Consider the following 23,550-nt stretch of genomic DNA (forward strand, 5'->3'; position numbering starts at 1 on the left):
AAATTTCATCAACATAGACACACTAAACTGTTTTATTATTCCTATATCTTCAGTCCCTAGAGCATGGTATGCTATATAGTAGATTCTCAATAAATATTTACTGAATGAATGAGTAAATGCACAGTTGCTCCTGAAGGCTCTTATACTTAGGAGGACAGATAAGGATTCACTTGGGATGAATGTGGAGAGAAGTGACAATATTCAGGGAATCTGCTGGTTTTTTCACGAATTGACTATATTAATGTCTATCTAATAACTAGACATGCGATTCAAAATAAGAGTTAAGCTTTGGCTTTTATTTTTGAGAGGGTACAAGGTATTTACTAGAATTTTTCCACATAGTCCCCTCACTTACCAAGAATTCATGAAGTCTGCCCTACAAATGGACAACAAAATTCAACATTTACTCTTCCATGGAAAATGAAGCTGATTTTTATTAATGGCTATAGAGCAGATTACTATAACTAATAAAATTCTATATTAATCACTTTCATTGCATATAGAAGTGGGCAACTAAGAAATTCAAGTATGCTGTCTCAGAGCCAGATTGTGAAAATGGAAATACTATTTTGTGGTTGAAAGTGAGTCTGTCTACCACAGAACCCATCATTTATCACCTGGTATATGCTTCAAGAAATCACTCTTTATTTAGATGCTCACCTCAGTGCCATTTCACCAATAAGGAAATTTAATAGTGAGTAATCAACTGTATTCACTCTCACAGTCACTGACAGTAGTTTACAATTACTTCTTGGAATTGAGCTGGCCTCTGTGGGATGTCAAAATTAAGCTAATCATATGGTGAATACTTAACTTCATCCTGCATGTGTTCCTGCTAGCAACAGAAATTGTTTCAGTAATTGTATGCAAATCCTTTCACTAAAATCATCACAGTAAAATTATGTACTGCTACCTTTTTTCTGAAGATAAGACTAAAGTAACATTTTAAAATATAACTTTCAAATTAACGAAAATGAATGGTTCTGGCTTTGTGTATAAAAGCCTGATTCAAATTAATACAATTTATAGTACACAGTTTGGCATGTAAACATAACAAACTGATATTTAATATGTGTGTAGCACTTCTGTGTATTTTTGCTAGTGGTTGCTTTCATGATTAATTAATAAGCTCTGTGAACTTAAACATCAGCTTAGGGTAGAATAAATTTACTGACCTTTTAAGAACCAGCAATCTGTAGTGTTGACTATCATCAACCAGCTTTTTGGGCTAGCTGAGGATTTGTTTTCATGAACCACAGATTAGTCTTCATCATTTAAAATAGAGTGCTTCTTTAAGTGGATTTCATACTTCCTTTAATTCTGAGGTTTTTCGGATTATTTTATCCTTAACTAGTGACTAAAGATGATTGCTATGAAGATTGCTAATGAAAATTGTATAGTAGTTTCTGGGGATATGCTAAGGGCCTGCTGCAGTATGCAGGACTGCTGGCTCCTACAATTTATGGTCTCCTGTTGCCTCAGTTTGGGTTTTTTTCACCTTTACCTGCCCTGTTCTTTTTGGATCTAAGAATTAAATTAAGTTGTAACATAAGACAGTGAAGAAATCTGCTTAATTTTGACTAGCAGAAATGGAAATCTCATATGAGTCACCTGATACAATAAAAAAAAAATGTCTCCTGGCTCAAATATAGAGAAGGAAAGAAGGGTAGATAATAAGAAAATAATCAATTAGCACTTTCCTTTTAAATTCATAATTAATCAAGATTAAAGTTATTGTATCATACCTGAATTAATTTTAATCCTACCACCACCACCTTTTTTTCTTTTATTTTTTAATTTTTTTTGTATTACAAAGGCTCTAGCACTTTTTTTTTCCCTAATAGAAACATAGAGTGGTCCAGGAGGTATTGCAATGGATAAAGCAATGGACTCTCAAGCACGAGGTCCCGAGTTCAATCTCCAGCAGCACATGTACCAGAGTGATGTCTGGTTCTTTCTTTCTCTCTCCTTCTATTCCTCTCATTGATAAATAAATCAATTTAAAAAAAAAAAGAAACATAGAGGGGCTAGGTGGTGGTGCACCTGGCTAAGCACATACATTACAGTGTGCAAGGATCCAGGTTCAAGCCCCTGGTCCCCACCTGCAGGGGGAAAGCTTCATGAGTGGTGAAGCAGGGCGGCAGGTGTCTCTCTGTCTCTCTCCCTCTACCCCCACCCCTCTCAAATTCTCTCTATCCAATAATAAATAAATAAAAATATTTTTAATTAAAAAAAAACATAGAGACAGTGACCCAGGAAGTGGCACCAGTGGACAAGGCACAGGACTCTCCAGGCATGAGGTCCCAAATTCAGTCCCCAGCACTGCATGTGTTACAGTGATACTCTGGCTTCCTCCTTCCCTTCTTCTATTCTTCTCCCCTCTCTCCCTCTCCCTCTATCACTCATACATAAATAAGTCTTTTAAAAACAAAGAAGCAGAGAGAGGCAAAAAATAAGAAGAAAAAACCCAAGCTTGAAGCTGAGTCTTGTTTTGGCAAAGCAGGCACCCACCCCAGTGAGCTATCTTACTGGTGCTGAATTTCCTTTCTTCTCCTGATCCTACTAGAATCAGTCATTTCCACTGCAGGAAGCTAATATTAAGGGGTTTTTAAAATTTAATTAATTTATTTATTTGCCTCCAGGGTTATCACTGGGGCTTGGTGCATGCACTGTGAATCCACTGCTCCTGTGGCCTTTTTTCTTTCTTTCTTTTATTTTATTTATTTATTTTTTTTGTAGGACAGAGGGAAATTGAGAGGGGAGAGATGGTAGAAGGAAGAGAGAAAGATAGACAGGCCTGCTTCCCCACTTGTGAAGTGACCCTCCTGCAGGTGGGGAGTCAAGAGCTCAAACTGGGATCCTTGCACTTCATACTATGTGCTCTTAACCTGCTGCACCACCACCAGCCCCCATATAATGCTTTTTAAATAGAGACAGACAGACAGACAGACAGACGACAGTCAGACAGGCAGGCAGGCAGGCAGGCAGACAAGGAGAGATAATTGGAGTATCACTTCACATAGAGGTAGAACTCAAGACCTCATTCTCGCTAGTTGTGAGCTCTTCTACATCACCACATCCTGAATTTCCTGCTAATATTATGAAAGTATGTTTTGTTTTTGTTTCTGCTTTTGTTTTTTGCCCACAGGTTTATCGCTGGGGCTCAGTGACAGTACTATGAATTCATGCCAAACCAAAGTCTCTCACAAATGAAATCACAAACCTCAATAAATGCAATAACAGCAACAAAAGTAAAGATTAATGCAATTCAACCAAAACCAGTAAGCCAAGCAAAATTCCCCTCCAAGAAAAAAAAAAAGGCTAGAACAGACAATTTAAAAAATCAACTATCAAACATAAACTCAAGAGATAATAGGAAAGAAGTGAAGAAAAAAAGCTCCTCCCACAGTAGAGGGCCAGCTCCAAATCACCTTTGTCCTTTTTAGCAACCCATTGCCAGCTTATAGATGGGTTATAATGTTCTGTGATGGTTCCTCTTTGTGCCTTCCTGTACACTTTCTCTCCTACTGGTCTGGAAATCCTGCTCTCACTTGGAATTCCCGGGTTTAAAGCAGTTTTTTTTGTGTATTGTCCTCAAGCCACCATCTTCAGAACTGGGAAGGCAGGGAGCACACTGGAAGGCTGAGGTATAGTAGTAAAGATGTGTTTGACTGAGTCAGTGGAACAATTTTGTCATTTCTTACAGATGAATAGTATTCTATTGTGTATATCTGCCACAGTTTTCTTAAGCACTCATCTGTTGGACATTTCAGTTATTTCCATGTACTGTGCTTTCTTACCTCTAAGTCTTTTAAGCCCTGATCTTCTTTATGAATTTCCCACTAGTTTCCCATACATCCAAACTAAGCTTTACAGCTTATCTAGTGGGCATCTGCTGCCATAGATACTGAATATAAAAATAACCTCTCCCTTCAAAGGAGGCTACAATATAGTGGGAGGAAAAGAAACCAACCAGGTGGTAATTTAAATAGTCATTCAGTGTCATTTACTTATAACATGGATGAGAAGAACAGAAAATAATTCAAGTTCTTTATCTTAGGACTTTCTCTCATTATCTGTTATTTCTCTTAAAGTCACAGTTTCTAATACCAATAGTCAACAATAAGTGGGGGGCCAGGTGGTGGCACACTAGGTTAAGTGCACATAGTACAAAGAGCAAGGACCCACTCAAGGATCCCAGCTCAAGCCCCCGGCTCCCAACCTGCAAGGTGGTCGCTTCACAAGTGGTGAAGCAGGTCTGCAGGTATCTCTCTTTCTTCATCTCTGTCTCCCCTGCCCTCTCAATTTCTCTCTTTCCTATCCAATAAAATGGGGGGGGGGGATGGCTGCCAGGAGCAGTGGATTTGTAGTGTAGGTACTGAGCCCCAACAATAACCCTAGAGGCAAAAGAAGAAAAAAAAAGACAACAGTAAGTGAAAGCTTGCTTTATATGGATAGAACTCTGATAAAAATAAAATCTAAAATAAATTTACAGAAAGCTAGGAGAACTTATATGAGGGGGGAATGACTTAGTTAAGGGTAAGTGACATTTGAAATGAGATCTGAATCAAAATGTTAACTTTTAAAACTTGGTATAAGATTTGAAAGATCCTTTACAGTAGTGAGCTCCCCATTTGTCATATAATATACATCTGACAGTAGTGATTTTTTTTTACCAATAATGTTACAGATATTCTCATAACTAGAAAATAAAACTTATAGCTAGATGCAGAATTAGTGTAAGTTGCAATTTTCTTGGTTTATATAATAGCTAAGTTACATAACAATAGATTTGCCATCACTTTATTTTCCAAGTTACAATACATTTTAAGCTGTCTTGGCAAGTAAATAAGATGCACATCTGAACAGCAATAAACAGAAAGCATATAAAAATCAAGCACACCTTAAAGAATTCAAGCTTTTATCCAGGTTCTGAAACTATAATTCTGTGTCCTTGTCACTGTGTTGAAAAGATGCCATTTGTTTCTGACTATGATTAATGGTTACTTTTAAGCACCCAATTTTCTTTACTATTTAACAAAGATTGTATTCTAAGGTTTTGTCTTATTTCAAAGTTAGCATCATTAATAAATCTGAAAAAGCAGCTAATAAATTATAAATGTAGTTGTATTAGTATGAATCTTTCAATACCTGTTGCAACTGGGAACATCTATAAATTTCATCAGATGGTCAGCAGGAACATAACAATATGGGTTTCTAGTTCTGACAGGAAACCTAATAACATCATGATGCCAAACCAAAAATACAAACAAACAAACAAACAATATCTGAACAACTATGCCAAACTGTGACTTAATCCCAGGGAGAACAGGAAGTCTACTTTGCTATGTGCAGCCAGTAATCATCATTTTTACATTGAGAAATCAAACAAAAAAACCTTTGAATTAGTTTGGTATGGAAATAAATAAAAGGAAAAAGCAGGAAAGCAAGCTGTTAGTTAGTATTTTTAAAAAGAACAGGTTTCATTTCTCAAAAGTGAATGAAGAAATACCTTATTTACCATAAGAAAGGCAGTACCACTAACAGAATAAATGACACATGAAAATTGCATTAAGATAGAACCAGACTATCATATTATAACTGCATTGAATAGAAAAGAAAGAAAAGAGTACCAGATTTGGAAATAGGGAACAAGGACCTCGGTAAGATTGAAAAAACAAAATTGCTGGCGTTTATTTCAAAAGGAATAACACAAGGGAGCAATCTATATACCAGAATGCCAGAATGACTATATGGTAACCAGTATGCCCTTTCTTCCTTTTCTGAGGATATTTTCTTCAGTTAGAAAACTGTCTCAGTATTTCATTTGGCAGGATATCAGATAATTTACATTTCAAATATGATCTCATCACCAGTTCCATCTGTTTATATTAACTAATCATCCATAAGGTTGGAAACTGAAATGTGGAAAACACACCAAAAATGAGAATCCTATACTATATAGACTTATAGACCAATCACAAAGACCATAAATGGGCTCCTATCAAAATAAGGCTCTGTGTATTCATTTTAAGTCTTCACTTTCATTTTATCCAGCTCTCCACTTCCAGAGCTCAAGGAAGGAGAAACTATATTCAGCTGCTCTTGAATGGGTTCAAACAAGTATTAAGCCTTCTCAAAAGCATACTTTTTTTTTTTTGCCTCCAGATTATTGCTGAGGCTCAGTGCCTGCACTAGAAATCTACTGCTCCTGGAGGCTTCCCCCCCCCCTATTTTGTTGCCTTTGTTGTTATTATTGTTGCCATTGCTGTTGGATAGGACAGAGAGAAATCAAAGTCAGAGAGGAGGAGAGAAAGACACCTGCAGACCTGCTTCTCTACCAGTGAAGTGTCCCCCCTCCCCCTGAAGGTAGCGAGCCATGGGCTCAAACAAGGATCCTTATGCCTGTCCTTGCTCTTCCTGCTATGTGCATGTGCTCTTAACCCAATGTGCTACCTACTGCCCAGCCCCCGCCCAGCCCCCAGCTAACCACCTACAGGGGTGGGGGGGGGGGAATGGAGTAACTCTATTCTCTATTCTCCCCCACTTTTTGATTAAGGCTATTTATAGGATTTAAAAAATACTTGCATATTCTTAGGCATTTCATTTCAAAACTGAGAACAGAAAATAGCAACATTTCCAGACATTGTTGTTATGAAGACATATTACAAATACCAAGTTCATGAGTTTATCCCTGTTTCCTTTATTTAACTACTAAGACCCATGACTTTGCTTCCACATGTATAGAGATCTGATCCAAAAACAGAGTAAAGACTACCCCATCCACTCTGGATGGTTGTTTGTAATCAACACACCACACCCTTCATTCTTCAGCATTCCTGGGTGTGCTTTCTCGGTCTTCAAGAACCAGTCCAACTTTTTATCTAGCATAGTATTTTGTTGTTGTTGTTTCCAAGCAAATTGGATTTAACTTCCTATTAGGTTACATTAACTTAAGTACAGCTGTCACAAACTGTTCTAAACTAAATTTCACTTAACTATCTGAATGTCTGCCTCCTCTACCAGATTATGAGTTTGAATGTCCAGTGCCTCACCTAGTAACCACCCAAGTCACCCTCAGTCCACACCATTCCTATGCCAAAAGAAAAGATGTTAAATAATACAGTATTTCAACAGATAATATTATATGACTCCTGTTACCTCTTTTCCATAATTGAAACAAAAGTATGTCACTACCTTTGTCAAAGGAAGAATCAAAATATTTGTTCAATTTCAGTTACTTCTAATGAGTAAAGTAACAACAGAAGTTTCTGAAGTTGTTACTGATTGCAGGAGATGCTAGATTTAATTTTTGGTTGACATTCTCAAAAATGTATCTAGAATAACGTGATAAGCATCAGTAGAGAAGTTTTGGGTTCTTACTCAAGGTACAATGTTGCTATTCCAAACAATATTTTCAGGCATTTTTTTTTTGCCTGGAGCAAACTAAATTGGGACAAATGATTAAAACATAGCCACTCAGGAGAAGAGAAGATAACATAATGGTTATGCAAACAGACTCTCATGCCTGAGGCTCCCAGGCCCCATAAACCAGAGCAGTGCTTTGGAAACACACACACACACACACACACACACCACACGGTGGGGGGGGGGGGCACTCAGATTTTTTTTTTTCTCATTTCTATGGATTCATCTTGAAACAAAAACGTGATGTCAATTCAATGCCTGCCTAAGTTACTATAAAGTGGAGTAAAATCGTGTTTTCTTTCCCCCAATAGGATATTCAATACTTCAAGCTATTATGGAAAAAGCAGGACAAAATGGTTGGCATGTCAGTGCTATATGTGTGGAAAATTTTAATGATGTCAGCTATAGACAACTCCTAGAAGAACTTGACAGAAGACAAGAAAAGAAATTTGTAATAGACTGTGAGATAGAGAGACTTCAAAACATTTTAGAGCAGGTAAGTCCTGGATTTTATATTGTTACTAAGACCTTTTGGGGCGGAGGGGCAGCATAATGGTTATGCAAATAAACTCTCATGCCTGAGGCTCTGAAGTCCTGAGTTTAATCCCCTGCACCAAAACTAAGCCAGAGCTGAACAGTGCTCTGGTTTAAAAAAAAAAAAAAATCATGCTAAACTAAGAAGTTGCCCTTTGATTTATTTGTTCTTATAAATATATTCTCCCAGCCATTTAGCCTAAAATGTGAATTTGGAAAATTTTCATTGCATGATTTATCTCTGAGACAAAATCATAATCTTTTACAACCAAAGGCTATCTTACTTCTCAGCTCTCAGTGAAGCTAATAACAGTTTCTCACACATTTTTAGACATATAAAGGATACTTTGTGAATTATCAAGAACTCTTGGCTCCCTGTTTGCATAAACAAAAACTACTTTTGAAGGCTAATAATATTTTGTATGTAAGGAAAATTAATACTTGTGATGATGTGATTTTCTAACCAACAAACAGCTGCATAAGAATTAACTATATAAATTAATAAAGAAAACTGTGTCATGTGTTATATAGAATATTTTCTTCTAGATGATATGACTTAAATGCATTATCACCCACAGTGAAGATCCTTACAGAGGAAGAATCTTTGAGTAAAGCTTTTAATATATATTTGATTTGATCTGAACCAGGCAGACAAAGATAAAATTGAGTTTTGTCACTATGTTAAATAATAGGAAAATATTATCAAGTAATGGATAACGTTTGCCTTTCTCCTAACCGTGAATATTATGATAAAGCTTTGAAAGGCTGGCAGTATTTGGCTGAAATTACAGTGAATGATTGCCACCTAGTGGTCTTAGAAATGTTTGCTTATATCTATCTACACTATGTTAAATTGACCAGACAATATTGTAGCATATTCTCCTTGTTTGTGATTTTGACACTTAGAGTTTATCTACAATACTGTATGATTTGATTTGGAATTGTGAACTTCCTAATTTAGAAACTTATTTAAAAAAATAATTATTGTACCGTAAAAATCAAAACCAAACCAAAATATGTCTCAGAAATTTCTCATTATCAAAGAGCACTTAAACTTGGTGCCTTTAGTGTCCTTCCTCAACCAAATTAGAATTTGTTGGCATTAAAAGTAAAAGAAAAGTGAGGAGGGGAGGAGGGGTAGCACAGCAGGTTAATATGCACGTATCTAAGCGCAAGAACCAGCTTAAGGATCCTGGTTGGAGCCCCTGACTCCCTACCTGCAGGGGAGTTGCTTTACAAGCAGTGAAGCAGGTCTGCAGGAGTCTGTCTTTCTTTCCCCCTCTCTGTCTTCCCCTCCTCTCTCAATTTCTCTCTATCCTAGCCAACAATAATGGCAGCAATAACAATAACGACAACAAGGGCAACAAAAATGGGGAAAATGGCCTCCAGAAGCAGTAGATTCTTAGTACAGGCACCGACCCCCAGCAGTAACCCTGGAGGCAAATAAAAAAAAAATTTTAAGTGTGGTTCAGGAGGTGGGACAGTAGGCAAAGCATAGAATTTGCAGGTATGGAATCTAGAGTTCAGTTTCCAGAATTGCATATGCCAAAGTAATTCTCCGGAAATCTTTTTTTTTTTTCCCATTTCTGTCTCTCTTATTACTACTACTACTAATTATTATTATTTTTTCCCTGTATTCACAGTGACTCTGTGTCAGTATATGAATCCACTGCTCCTGGCAGCCACTTTATTTCCCCTTTTTCCCCATCATTTTATTTGATAGGGCAAAGAAATTAAAGGAGAGGGGAAGATAGAGGGAAGGAGAGAAAAGACACCTGCAGACCTGCTTGACCACTCATGAAGTGTGTCCCCGCTGCAGGTGGGGAGCAGAAGCTCAAGGCCTGTCCTTGCATGTGTCCTTGTGCATAGTATTATGTACACTTACTCTGGTAGGCCACTGTTTGGTCCCCTAAAAATATTTTTTGTAAAAAAAAAAAAAAGTATAAAAGAAGCACACACTATTTCTTGTAAATGTTCAGTAATCCCAGATGATACTGTAAAGAAAAGTATAGGTATATTGGCTTTCAAATTCCCTTTTATAGAAGAAAAAAATACACTTGATTGAAGAAGTATGCATATACTATGTTGGAAAATAATAACAGCAAACCTGTACATCGGTCAGTTTTATTCCTGAAAGTCTAAAAATCAGTAGTTTCACACTACAAGTAAGTTATAAATGCCTATTTGTCTACTCCAATGTAAATGTTTTTCTTACTTTGTAAACAAGACAATCATTTCAGCTCAAAATCTTATTCTACCTTTTCCACACTCACCCATTTTGAGAGTTTGAGTTATTTGACTTGAACAGCTAAAACTTTGTAAATAACTCCTTGAAAACCCCACAGAGAATTCAATTCTAAGAACTATCTAGATTGCCAAGTTCTGTCAGAGTAAGGCTCAGAAAGACCCTTACTTAGCACCTGTACTTAACAACTACTTTTGGAGAAAGCAATTGAGCACCTAAAAACATACTGCCCTATTTCAGCAGCTTAGCTAGTTTCTAAAGGAAAATCAGCACACTTGGGTGCTTTGGATAAACTCTTGAATAAGCATTAAATATGTTCTTACTTGGGGAAATGGACTTTTTTTTATAATATCAAAGAAATTAAAATTTTCAACTTTTTAGTGAGATGCTATTAACAGTGTTACATTATATAAACTTAAGATAGGGGAACAGATAGTGGTGCACCTGGATGAGTGTACATGCTACAATGCACAAGGACCCAGGTTCAAGCCCCCAGTTGCCACCTGCAGGGGGAAAGCTTCACAATCAGTGAAGCAGTGTTGCAGGTGTTTCTCTTTCTCCCTCTCTTCCTCAGCCTCCCCCTCTTAATTCCTCCCTGCCTCTAGTGTGTGTGTGTGTGTGTGTGTGTGTGTGTGTGTGTGTGTGTGTGTGTGTGTGTGTGTGTATGAGATATAAAGGTGCTTCATTGATGCATTAAAATACTATGAAATGATTGCTACAATATGGCTAACACCTCTGTCATACTATTTCTTTTTCACCATGAGGACATTTAGTGCTTCACTCCAAGGAGAAAGTGTATTTCTGAGACCACAGAGGTCCCGGGTTCAATCCATAGAGGGCCTTTTATCACCCTATATTTTTTTCTTTCTCTCATTAAAATATACATAAAGGAAAGTAAAACTTGAATGTCTACCTTCTCTGATGTTTTTGCTGATTTTCATAGATTTCTTCTCTAGTGTGACTCTATAGTAGTAATGAGACTAGTAATAGATGACTGCCCCTTTGAAATGCCTCTCAGGTATTGTAACATAATTTTAACAAAGTCTAATTTTTTTGTGAAAATGCAATATACTCTTAATAGTTCTATAAAAATCCCCCCCAAAAAAACTGTCTTCTGATTTTGAGTGGTATTTTTTTTTATTGAATGCTTTATAATTCCCTATAGCTCTTAAGTAAAATTAGAATTTTATTATTTTAAAGTATCATAACATTACATTATACATGCTTAGGGTATGCATCATTGAAAAATCAATATGTGTGTTTCCTTTGTTTGCTCCCCTATGAAAAATCCAACAGTCCTTTGTCCATGTGTCTCTGATGCTGTTGTCAATGAAACTGTCCCCTCATGATTGCCCATGTCATCTCCAGGAATACTGTCATTACCCTGAGCAGGAGATTGGCTTTTACTCCCTTCTGCCTCTTTCTGTGACCCAAATGGCCTCTAGGAGCAGTGGATTTGTAGTGCAGGCACTGAACCCCAGCAATGACCCTGGAGGCAAAAAAAAAGAAAAAAAAACTGTTGAGTGTCCTATTGTATATCTAATAATTGTATGAATATTTATTGAGTGTTCGTTTTTTGTTAGGCTTTATTTGCTAAAGATAAAGTGGTTAGTAAAACAGATACATTTCCTGTTCTTTTTTTTTTTTTAACAATGTTTCCCTTTATTGGGGTATTACTGTTTTACAGTCACCAGTAAATATAATAGTTTGTACATGCACAACATTCCTCAGTTTTCCACATTAACAATATAACCCCCACTAGGTCCTCTGTCATCCTTTTCTAGGACCTGTACCTCACACACACACGCACCCCAGAGTCTTTTACTTTGGTGCAATACACCAACATTTTCTGTTCTAATTACTCTTTTGTACCTGGTTCATAAAGATTTAAAGTGTAAAATCCTAATAAAATAGATTCTTCCCATTAATAATATAACACATAAGCATCATCAAACAACTCATCTTGCTTCAGATTTTGCCAGGAGTGCCAGTCTTTATTAAATAAGTGATATTTCCAGAAGCATTTGATACAGACATCCAGCTAGATTGACCCCAGGATGCTCATGAATCTACTAAAGGAATTTAAGCAAGTATCAAAATATAATACTTAGCTTCCAGTATAAAGATGCATAACAAACAGGTGGAGAAAAAGTGACTCACTGGCATCTTGAATACTGCTTTTGTCATATACCTCAATTAATTGGTCCCCTTTCAGAACTAAAGGAAATTCAGTCCCCTATTAGACACAATGTGAACCTCAGAGAGTTGGCAAACCCAGTAACCTTACCATACTTTTGGCAAATTAATCACAAACTATAGTTGGCTCTGAGAGGGTTTTTGCATCACCAGAGAAACCAAAAATTCAACGTCAGATCAAGATCAGTTAGACTGAGGAAAATTCCTCAGAAAGAAAGGCAGGAAGGAAGGAAGGAAGGAAGGAAGGAAGGAAGGAAGGAAGGGAGGAAGGAAGGAAGGAAGGAAGCCATTTTTATATAAATGGTAAAGTGTACAATAGACATTTATATAAGTTATTAAAATTTAGGCCTGCCTTCTTATCTACCATCACCTAAGTGAGATGTTAAGCCCCAGAGAGTATTTCTGATAAACCGCTTGTGTGGCAACACTGATTAACAGGTAAAGTTTACCTATAGTTGCATTTATAGACTTTTCAGAAGTCCCTAACATAAGAAATTATACTTAGTAGAATTTTGTGCACCATCCCTACTCCCCAAAGTGTCTCTTATTGCAAACAGAACATCAGAAAGAGCTTAGAAGTTTAAAGAACTTGTCTCTAGAAGACTTCCTTAACTGCTGATTCATTACAAAGAGGAAATAAGTGTTTTAGTTATTGGTTTATGACAACCAGGTCATTTTGTTCCATCACACTAAACCCAAGCCCCACCAAACTACAACAGATGAAGTGCAAAGAGAAGAGGAGTGCTAGCTTAGCTGCAAGTGGAAGCTATCACTAAAGAAGAGATTTGATAACTGAAAGTGATCACTGATTATGTGAATCATCCATGGGAGAATTAGCCTAACTCTGGCAGTAGTTAGGCTAATTAGCCAACAGCAGCAGGCAGAACAATTCTACATTCAATTCTTTCCGCTTTCCCTCAGCATCAGTGTGCCAGCCTATCCTAAACACTGCAGGGCTGTGAAGAAATGAGCTGAATAAGATGCCTACATGTTTTCAGAATTCAAACTGGGAACACAGAAACATAAATAAATGCTTGCAAGATCATTTTATGGGTTCAGAAATAGAAAATATATCAAGAATCCAGAAGGTGTGACAAAGTTAATCAAGAAAGTCAAGAATACTTCACAGATAAACCTGACATTTAAATTGAAAACATGAGTTCTTGATAATAAGAACAGGTTTAGGATATTCTAGGAAGGAACAACTGCAAATACAAGGAAGTCTGAAAAAGTTAGCAACTAGTCAGTGTGACCAAATTGGGGACTGAGCAAAGGTAGAAATGGGAGTGAACTCTAACAGTGAAACTGTAGAAACTGAATGAAGCAGGAATATGGATTTCTTTTTTTAATCTTTTTAATCTTTTTTTAATATTTATTTTATTTATTTATTCCCTTTTGTTGCCCTTGTTGTTTTATTGTTGTAGTTATTATTATTGTTGTTGTTGTTGTTGGATAGGACAGAGAGAAATGGAGAGAGGAGGGGAAGACAGAGAGGAGGAGAGAAAGATAGACACCTGCAGACCTGCTTCACCGCCTGTGAAGCGACTCCCCTGCAGGTGGGGAGCTGGGGTTCGAACCAGGATCCTTATGCCCGTCCTTGTGCTTTGCGCCACCTGCACTTAGCCCGCTGCACTACAGCCCGACTCCCAGGAATATGGATTTCTTATATGTGCTACTTATCTGTCTTTCCTGTTAAAATCTTATCAATATTCACCAGAGCAGAGTTTATCATTTACCCATGTATCCCCAGTGAGATGATAGGGGATCTAAAACAATCACTGCATAAAGGAAAGCCAGCATGCACCTCACTTGAAGACACAGAGAAGAAAATGGTAATACTTGAAGTTTCTGAATTTACACCTTCAGTTATCTGAGATGTTTTCTTATTCGGAACATCTCACCTGCCTAAGGTACAGAAAATCTTCATGAGAGTTTGTTGTATATGCTGGCAAAAGTATAAGGGTCTTATTCCCCATACTAAAGAGACAGTGTGATGCAGCAGAAACAAATGATGCACTAGAAATACTGTTATCAGCACAGAAGTTCTATCAGCCATTCCCTGCACTCCAGCACTGTCAGGGCTGATGCTTTGCTCCCTTACATAGCTGCTGTTGCATCTGGAGCTTTGCTCCTTCAAGAACCACGGCAAAGTTAAGAAACTCAATAACTGTGAGGCTATGTTTAAAGAGAGGGAGAGAGAATGAGGGTGCCGTGCAGTAGTGCACTAGGTTAAGCACACCTAGTACGAAGCTCAAGGACCCTTGCAAAGATCCTGGTTTGAGCCCCCGGCTCCCCACCTGCAGGGGGGTCATTTCACAAGTGGTGAAGCTGGTCTGCAGGTGTCTGCCTTTCTCTCTCCCTCTCTACCTACCTCTCCTCTCTGAATTTCTTCTGTCCTAGCCAATAAAATGAAAAAATGGCCTCTAGGAGCAGTGGATTCACAGTGCTGGCACCAGCCCCAGCAATAAACCTGGAGGCAAAAAAAAAAAATTTTTTTTTTTTTTACTTCTCTAGTGTTACTTTTAAACTGAATTGATCTGAATGTGTAAGTCCCATTATGATGCAGTAGATGTGCTGTTTTTTTTTAATTTTTTATTTATAAAGGAAACATTGACCAAATCATAGGATAAGAGGAGTATAACTCCACACAGTTCCCACCACCAGAACATCGTATCTCATACCCTCCCCTGATAGCTTTCTTATTCTTTAACTCTCTGGGAGCATGGACCCAAGGTCATTGTGGGATGCAGAAGGTGGAAGGTCTGGCTTCTGTAATTGCTTCCTCGCTGAACATGGGCATTGACAGGTCGATCCATACTCCCAACCTGCCTCTCCCTTTCTCTAGTGGGGAAGGGCTCTGGGGAAGTGGAGCCCCAGGAAAACATTGGTGGGGTTGTCTGTCCAGGGAAGTCTGGTCGGCATCATGCTAGCATCTGGAACCTGGTGGTTGAAAAGAGATTTAACATACAAAGCCAAACAAATTGTTGACCAATTATGGACCTAAAGGCTGGAATAGTGCAGATGAAGAGTTGGGAATCCTCTATTTTGTAGATAATTAGTAGGCATATTTTAGTTATATTCCAAAGGGCCTGTGGCTATAATAGTTGTTTTTGTTGTTGTTGTTGTTGTTTATTTATTTATTTTTAGATTTGCTGTTTTCATTAGAAACCCCTTCCCAGATCTCAGTTCAAATGGGATAGTGAGAGTTAGGAAAGGGTCTTTGTCTCTTAGCAACTGTTACCATGGTCACAGATATTCCTCATTTTCTCTTAAAGTAAAAAAGATAAAATTAAAGGATAAGTAAATATAGCAAAAGATAACAAGATTTTTTTTTTTTTTAGATAGAGACAGAGGGGCAGAGAGAGAGTGAAAGAGCTCATAGCACAGACACTTTCAGGGGCTGATCTCAAATCAGGGTCCTGTACTCAGCAAAGCAGCATACTATCCAAGTGAGCTATGTCTCTGACCCTAAATAAAATTTTGTAATGAAGAAATATATGGGGACAGGTGGTGATGCATCTGGCTGAGTGTACACAGTGCAGTGAACAAGAAAACAGGTTCAAGTTCCCAGTTCCCACCTGCAGAGCAGAAACTTCATAAGCAATGAAGCAGAGCTGCAGGTGTCTATATCACCCCCTTCCTTCTCAATTTCTCTATGTCTCTATCCAGAATAAGTGAATATATAAGTAAGTAAATAATTTTTAAAGAAGAGAAATATAATTGTTAGAGTACATGTAAGTTTTTCTTAGAAAAATTGTGAATTCTGTTATTAAATAATGTTCAACTAAATTTGTTTTAATTGATGCTTTAAGAACACTTATTAGAATACTGTTTATTATTGTTCACACAAACATTTGAAAGTTCAGCTTCTGTTAAAATGATAAAGGAAAATCTTGACAGTCTTAGAAATAAAATAAATTAGTTCTGCAAGGCCTAAACTCAAAAGCAATTGCAGTTGCTTAAAAGGCAATGAAACTAACAATACCATTGTGGACAAAGATAATTTTCTGAGTCAGGTAAACATTACAAATTTAACCATATGAATTCTAGAGTATTTATATTATACAGTTTGGGACTAGAGTGTACCACCTGCCAGTAAATGAAGTCATTCATCTTCTTAATCACTGTGATTCAGTAAGAAAGGTAGGGGAACATATTCACTTCTGACTTCTTTTAAGATTAGCAACACTTTTATATGACTTTTGTTGAGACCTTAGTTTTTCTCTGAACTCATATACAAATGCTGCCAATCTTTTTTTTATTTATGATATATACTTTTTTTATTTATAAAAAGGAAACACTGACAAAACCATGAGATAAGAGGGGTACAACTCCACACAATCCCCACCACCAGAACCCCGTATCCCATCCCCTCCCTTGATAGCTTTCCTATTCTTTAACTCTCTGGGAATATGGACCCAAGGTCATTGTGGGATGCAGAAGGTGGAAGGTCTGGCTTCTGTAATTGCTTCCCGCTAAACATGAGCATTGACAGGTTGATCCATACTCCTAGCCTGCCTCTCTCTTTCCCTAGAGGGGCAGGGTTCTGGGGAATCAGAGCTCCAGGACACATTGGTGGGGTTGTCTGTCCAGGGAAGTCTGGTCGGCATCATGCTAGCATCTGGAACCTGGTGGCTGAAAAGAGTTAACATATAAAGCCAAGCATGTTGTAGACTAATCATGAACCTAAAGGCTGGAGTACTGTAGATTAAGAGCTGGGGAGGGGGGGTGTCTCCGTTCTGTAGATAGCTAGGAGGCATATTTTAGTTATATTCCAAAGGGCCTGTGGCTATACTAGTTTTTTTTTCCCTGAGCCTGAAATCTGATATGCAGGTGGATCCTAGTTATTGTCTGCGCAGATGAGGTGATGGCTGTAAAAAGAACCAGAAAGCAAAAACTGGATCTGGGAAGAGAGTAGCTCCCAAATATGGGAAAGGTATATAAATATTGTTGACTGTAAACCCCATTGATTTGATCTGATCTGGGGCCCATATTCAGCTTAAGAGCCTATGTGACCTTTGCATCCCTGTAGATCCAACCTCACATTCTGTAGTCATCAGTAGGAAAATGCTGCCAATCTTAAGATCTGGCTGTGGAAAGATATTAAAGTGATCTCACTTAAGAAAAACAAGCAAATGGAAGAAATATTGAGACTGTTCCATAAGGAATTTACTTTTATTTTTATTATTACTATTATTTTTACTGTTCAGCTTGAGCTTGTGGTAGTACTGGTGATTGAACCTAAGGTCTTGGAGCCTCATTAATGAGGGTCTCACATAACCATTATGTTGCCTCCCTACTCTATACCTCCTTACTTTCTATTTTTTAATTCTCTCCCCCCCCTCCCCGTGCATCTTGAACAGTTCAGATTAAAGTTATTTCTCACTTGTCCAATACCCTTCCCTTTCCAATAGTGGTAGGGACCTTCCAGTCCTCAGGGAGTATATGGCATGTGAGATTATTTGGTCTGGTCCTGTGCACAGACAACTGCAGGCACGACCTAAAATTCAATCAATCTGTACATTTTTTGTAGCAACGTTAAGTGCCACTTCCAAAAAATATATATTTATTTATTTATGAGAAAGATAGGAGGAGAGAGAAAGAACCAGACATCACTCTGGCACTTAATGTGCTGCTGGGAATCAAACTCAGGACCTCATGCTTGAGAGTCCAAAGCTTTATTACTGGGCCACCTCCCAGACCACTAAGTGTCACTTTTTAAGTTTATAATGTTGTATGGCCATTTTTGAGCAGTAAGATTTCATCTTGAATATATTCAGCATATAGTTTAGCAAATAGCCCCTCAAAAACCCCATACCTCTTTGAAATATATGACAGGATATGACCTTTGAAGGGAGCTTTTATTCCCATCATCATTCACCTCCTCAAGTCTCCAGGAACTATATTTGTTAATTGATGATCTATCCAGTTAGAAAAATCTCAAGAAATGGGAACTTTTGTTGTTATTTTTCTAATTAATAGACTTAACTCTATATACTGCCATTGATAGAATTTCTCTTTTCAGAGAACAGTATAAAATGTATTTAACATTGAACCCTAATTAATGTACAGTTTAGCCTTTAACTGATCATTTTGCTCTTGTTAGGCAAGTAGATTGATTGGATTGTCTTGGATTTGCATTAAATTTGGAATATGTATTTGAAGTTTGACTTTAAATATATGCTTGATAAAGTACGAGTTGTAGAAAACTGAGTTCAAATGACTGTTTTACTGCTAATTCACTTTACTAGGGTATATGAAGAATTTGGTAGCAGAGACTAGCATGTGTTAAACTTTGCCTAGGCTTACTGTAAAATAGAATTAGGCATTGCTTGTGAATATACCACTAGACAAATAAGCAATATATTCAGACGGCAATATTTGGAGAAAAGGAAGTGTGTCTTTATTTCATTATAAAAAAACATTTTTTTCTCATACATAACTTTAACATTCATCAAATACCGTATAAGAGAATTTCACTACTATGCCTATTCATTTTTAAATAGAGGAAAAGGGAGATAGAAATAGAGCAGGACAGGCGGTGGCACACTTGGTTAAGTGCACATAGTACTAAGCTCAAGGACCCACTCAAGGATCTGGCTTTGAGCCCCAGCTCATCACCTGCAGGGGGGAAGCTTCACAAGCAGCAAAGCAAGTGTGCAGGTGTCTGTCTTTCTCTCTCCCTCTTTATCTTCCCCTCGTCTCTCAATTTCTCTCTGTCCTATCCAATAAAATAGGAGGAGGAGTCACCAGGAACAGTGGATTTTCATTAAGCCCCAGCGATAGTCCTGGAGGTGAGAGAGAGATAGAGAGAAACTACAGCACCAACCTTCCCTACAGTGTTGTGTGTGCGGGGTTCAAACTGGGGTCACGCATATGGCAAAGCAAAATACTACAAGTAGGCTATTTTCCTGACCCAACTATGCATATTCATTTTCCTCTTGTGAAATAAATATTTACATTTATTTTTTAAATAAAGGTCATTTTGGGAGGTCGGGTGGTAGCACAGTGAGTTAAGAGCACATGGCGAGAAGCGCAAAAATCCTAGTTCGAGCCCCGGCTCCCCACCTGCATGCAGGGGGTCGCTTCACGGACGGTGAAGCAGGTCTGCAGGTGTCTGACTTTCTCCCCCCCCCCCGCCAATCTTCCCCTCCTCTCTCGATTTCTTTCTGTCCTATCCAACAGCAATGACAACAGTAATAGCAACAACAACAATAAACAACAAGGGCAACAAAAGGGAAAAATGGCCTCCAGGAGCAGTGGATTTGAGTGCAGACACTGATCCCCAGCAATAACCCTGGAGGCAAAAACATAAAAAAAAAAAAAAAAGAAAAAAAGATCATTTTTCTGAATTGCTATGCCCCACGGAAGGAGCAGAATATAGTGAAAAAAATTATAAATACTGGCAGAGTTACAACTTTACCACATAATGACTGCATGTATTTACCATGTTTATGAAAGCAAAGTATCACCCCACTTTTACCTCCATAGTAGAAGTCTTTTAAAACTGTCTTTCACAAAGTCTCTTTAATTAAAAAATTAAAAAAAGAATATGTTGCTAGCTGGTTCTTTCAAGCTATTCTTTATATACACTAAATTCATAGTTACAAATTCCATAAAATTGTCTGTGATTTTTTGCAAATATTTTAAATTCCCAAATTAAAGTGTTATTAAGCAAAAATGTACTTCTATTAAGAAACGTTCTTAGTTAACATGAGAAACATAATACCATTCACTCAAGATTCATGACTCTAGTAGTAGGTAAATTGTCTCTAAGACTTCTGTGAGCATTTGGTGGCTATTATTGGGGTAAGGGGCAGAGAACTTTGGTGGCGGGTGTGGTATAGGCCCCTGTAATCTTATAATCCTATAAGATTATAAAATTAAGATTTAAAAATTAGGACTTAATTGGACACTTGGTAGAGGAACCAGAATATAGTGTGATTCACATAAAAGTTTTTTTCTTATCCACTTAATTCTTACTGTGGTATGAATGTCTTCTAACTAGAATGGATCACTTTCATAAGGACTATTATGTCATCAACTCATGGGAGAAAATGCAATTGCACTATCATACTTGAACTTCCATATTTTAAAAATAAAATCATTTAGTAATGTTAAATTAATTTTCTTTTATTTCTTTACAGATTGTCAGTGTTGGAAAACATGTTAAAGGTTATCATTATATCATTGCAAACTTGGTAAGAACACTATTTTCTGTTTTTCTAAAGAACTAGTCAAGCATGCAAAATTATTTTAACTCAGCTTTAAAATTGTGTTCCAATAAATGATTTAATTATATTGTTTTTACCACACATTAGCTAATATTACCCCTAGTATGATTATTATATCTCTAATGTAGAACTCAATAATTATTTTGTATTTATTTCTTCATTTATTCATTGACACCAGGGTTATCAGTGAGGCTTGGTGCCTACATGATTGATTCACTGCTCCTGGTGGACATTTTTTTCTCTTTTTTCTTCTTTATTTGACAAGACAGAGAGAAACTGAGAGAGGAAAGGGAGAAAGAGAGAGAGACCTGCAGACCTGGCAGAGCTGATTCCCTGCTCATGAAGCATCCCCTGCAGGTTCAAGCTGGGGCCTGAACTCTGGTCCTAGAGCATAGTGATGTGTGTGCTCAACTAGGTGTGCCCAGGACTCAATATATTTTCATGCATATTAGCTCGATCTTACTATAGTACCCTTCAAAAATTATGTTTTCTTTACTATGACTTTCTTATCAAATCAAATAATGGTCTTTTTCTGTTGTATAAATGATAAATATGCTACTCTGTGGATAATACTTTAATCATTAACGTATTATTGGAATTCTATGAACAAATAACTCATATTATGCAATTTTAAAAATAAACTTGATATGGATATTTAATAAAAATATTTGGTTGAAAATGGTATGATTTATCAAAAATATATATTTGGTTACTCAATTGAACAAAATTTATTTTTCATAAGTATTTGATCTTTATCCAGAATTTATGGCTCATAGCTTCCAAAGATTTTAAACTTTCCTAAGTACTGAGAGTGAGATAGGTGTCTTGGGATGTGTTCCTGAGGTTACTTCTGGGATAATGGCAAAGTTGGCCCTGGAGAGCTACCTGATTCCAGGCCTGGAGTGAGAACCAGCAGCGACAGATGAAGGGCTGATATTGATTCATACATAGTAATGGCCTTTAAAATATGCACAGATGAGTGGAACAGAGCAGTGTTCACAAATACATTCATGCAGATATGATAACATTTTGACAAAAGAGCCAAGAATATACAATAGGAAAAGCATATTTTTTCAATAGTCACTAGATAATTAAATATTCACTTAGAAAAGAATGAAATGGAATACCTTTCTTGCACCACACACCAAAAGAAAAATTGACTAAAGACTTGAACATAAAACATGAAATGCTAAAACTAGAAGCATAGGGAGAAGCTCTTTAATGACAGTATTGGCAATGACTTTTTGGATTTCACGCCAAAAATCAAGGGAGACAAAAACTGAAATAAACAAAGAAACATCAAACTCAAAAATTTTTGGACAGCAATGGAAGCCATCAACAAAATGAAGAGGCAACCTATGGAATATGATAAAATATTTACAAATCTCACTTCTGATAAAGATTAATATCTGACGCAAAGTGCAAGGACCATCGAAAGGATCCTGGTTCGAGCCCCCGACTCCCCACCTTCAGGAGGGTTGCTTCATAGGCAGTGAAGCAGTTCTGTAGGTGTCTGTCTTTCTCTCCCCCTCTGTCTTCCCCTCCTCTCTCCATTTCTCTCTGTCCTAGCCAACAACAATGACAGTAATGACAATAATAATAACAACAAAGATAAACAACAAGGGTAACAAAAAGGGCGAAAAAATAGCCTCCAGGAGCAGTGGATTTGTAATACAGGCACCGAGCCCCAGCAATAACCCTGGAGGCAAATAATAATAATAATATCTGAAATATGCAAGAAATTCATACAACTCAGTATAAAAATATATAACCCGATCAGCAGGCATCAGCACACTCAGCTAAGTGCATATATTCCCATGTGCAAGCCCTTCATCCCCACCTGCAGTGAAGAGCCTTCAGTAGCAGTGAAGCAGGTCTGTGGGCATCTTTCTCTCTCCTGCTCTATCTGCCCCTCTCTCAATTCCTCTCTATTCTATCAAAATAAAAAAGAAAGGGAAAAAAATTATATATATAATGATATATATATAATGATATATATATATATATCCCAGAGCCAGGAGATGACTCACCTGGTAGATTGCACTATGCTCAAGGTACTAAGCTCACTTTACTGTGCTCAAGGACCTGGTTTCTGTCCCCAGGTCATCATTGTTAGTTCCTGCACAGGAGGAGCTTCATTAGCAGTGGAGTGGTATTGCAGTGTCTTCTCTCTCTCTCTCTCTCCCCCCCCCTCCCTCTCCCTCTCCCTCTCTCTCCCTCTTTTAAACCCTTAGTCTTAAAAACTAAAAAAAAAAAAAAAAAAAAAGTCCAAAAGAGCTGAGAAACTGTGTAGGTGCAGAGTTCCAGTAGTAAACCAGAAAGAAAAAATTACACAGCTTAAATAGACTGATACTCATTTTTTGTGTTATTCCCAGAAGATTTACAGTAAATGTTCCAAGAAATTTGCCTCAACTCTAGGTTCTATCAATCTTCTATATAAAAACATGACAGAAAAATTGAGCCTGTACTCAAATTCAAATAGGCATAATTAAAATTAACTTAGTCACTCACAATTCATTTATACCATAACTGAGAGGAGTTATAGTCAGATGTGAGGTTTTTTGTTGTTGTTGTTCTTTACCTTCAACATAACAGTAGGATGGAATAGAAAAAGTGGACTGTTACTCGTCAGTTAAATTTTAAAGATGTGTTTCATGAAGGCTGCTGTGTCGCCTGCCTGTCTGTCTTGGAGTGCAGAATCAGCGGGCCTTCTGGTTCAGCCAGTGCTGTAAGAAGTAATGTCATCAATTAGTAACTGATCCAACACTTGAATCACTGTGACTTTTAGAAAACTTAAATAATTTGCTTGCTTGTGGGTCTGTGCTGTATTCTAGTAAAAGCAAACAAATGTTCAACTGACATTTTACTACCTAGAGATTGATGGACAGCACTTTCTCCATTTCCAAAGCATAG

General features: G+C 37.3%; 1 protein-coding gene across 12 annotated transcripts in view; it reads left to right on the forward strand.

Annotated features, from left to right (window-relative positions):
- The window catches only part of GRIA4 (glutamate ionotropic receptor AMPA type subunit 4), a 301,414-nt gene that overhangs the window by 189,056 nt on the left and 88,808 nt on the right, over positions 1 to 23,550 (forward strand). For all 12 annotated transcript variants that reach the window (XR_009546725.1, XR_009546726.1, XM_060179757.1 and 9 more), the window contains 2 exons: positions 7,740 to 7,924; positions 20,551 to 20,604. Coding sequence is in view for 10 of the 12 variants with exons in the window: in XM_060179757.1 (XP_060035740.1) it covers positions 7,740 to 7,924; positions 20,551 to 20,604 (239 nt within the window). In the remaining 2 variants the exon portion in view is untranslated. The remainder of the gene's footprint in view (positions 1 to 7,739; positions 7,925 to 20,550; positions 20,605 to 23,550) is intronic.

This window comes from Erinaceus europaeus, chromosome 20, assembly GCF_950295315.1.
Source record: "Erinaceus europaeus chromosome 20, mEriEur2.1, whole genome shotgun sequence".
Taxonomy (NCBI): Eukaryota; Metazoa; Chordata; class Mammalia; order Eulipotyphla; family Erinaceidae; genus Erinaceus; species Erinaceus europaeus.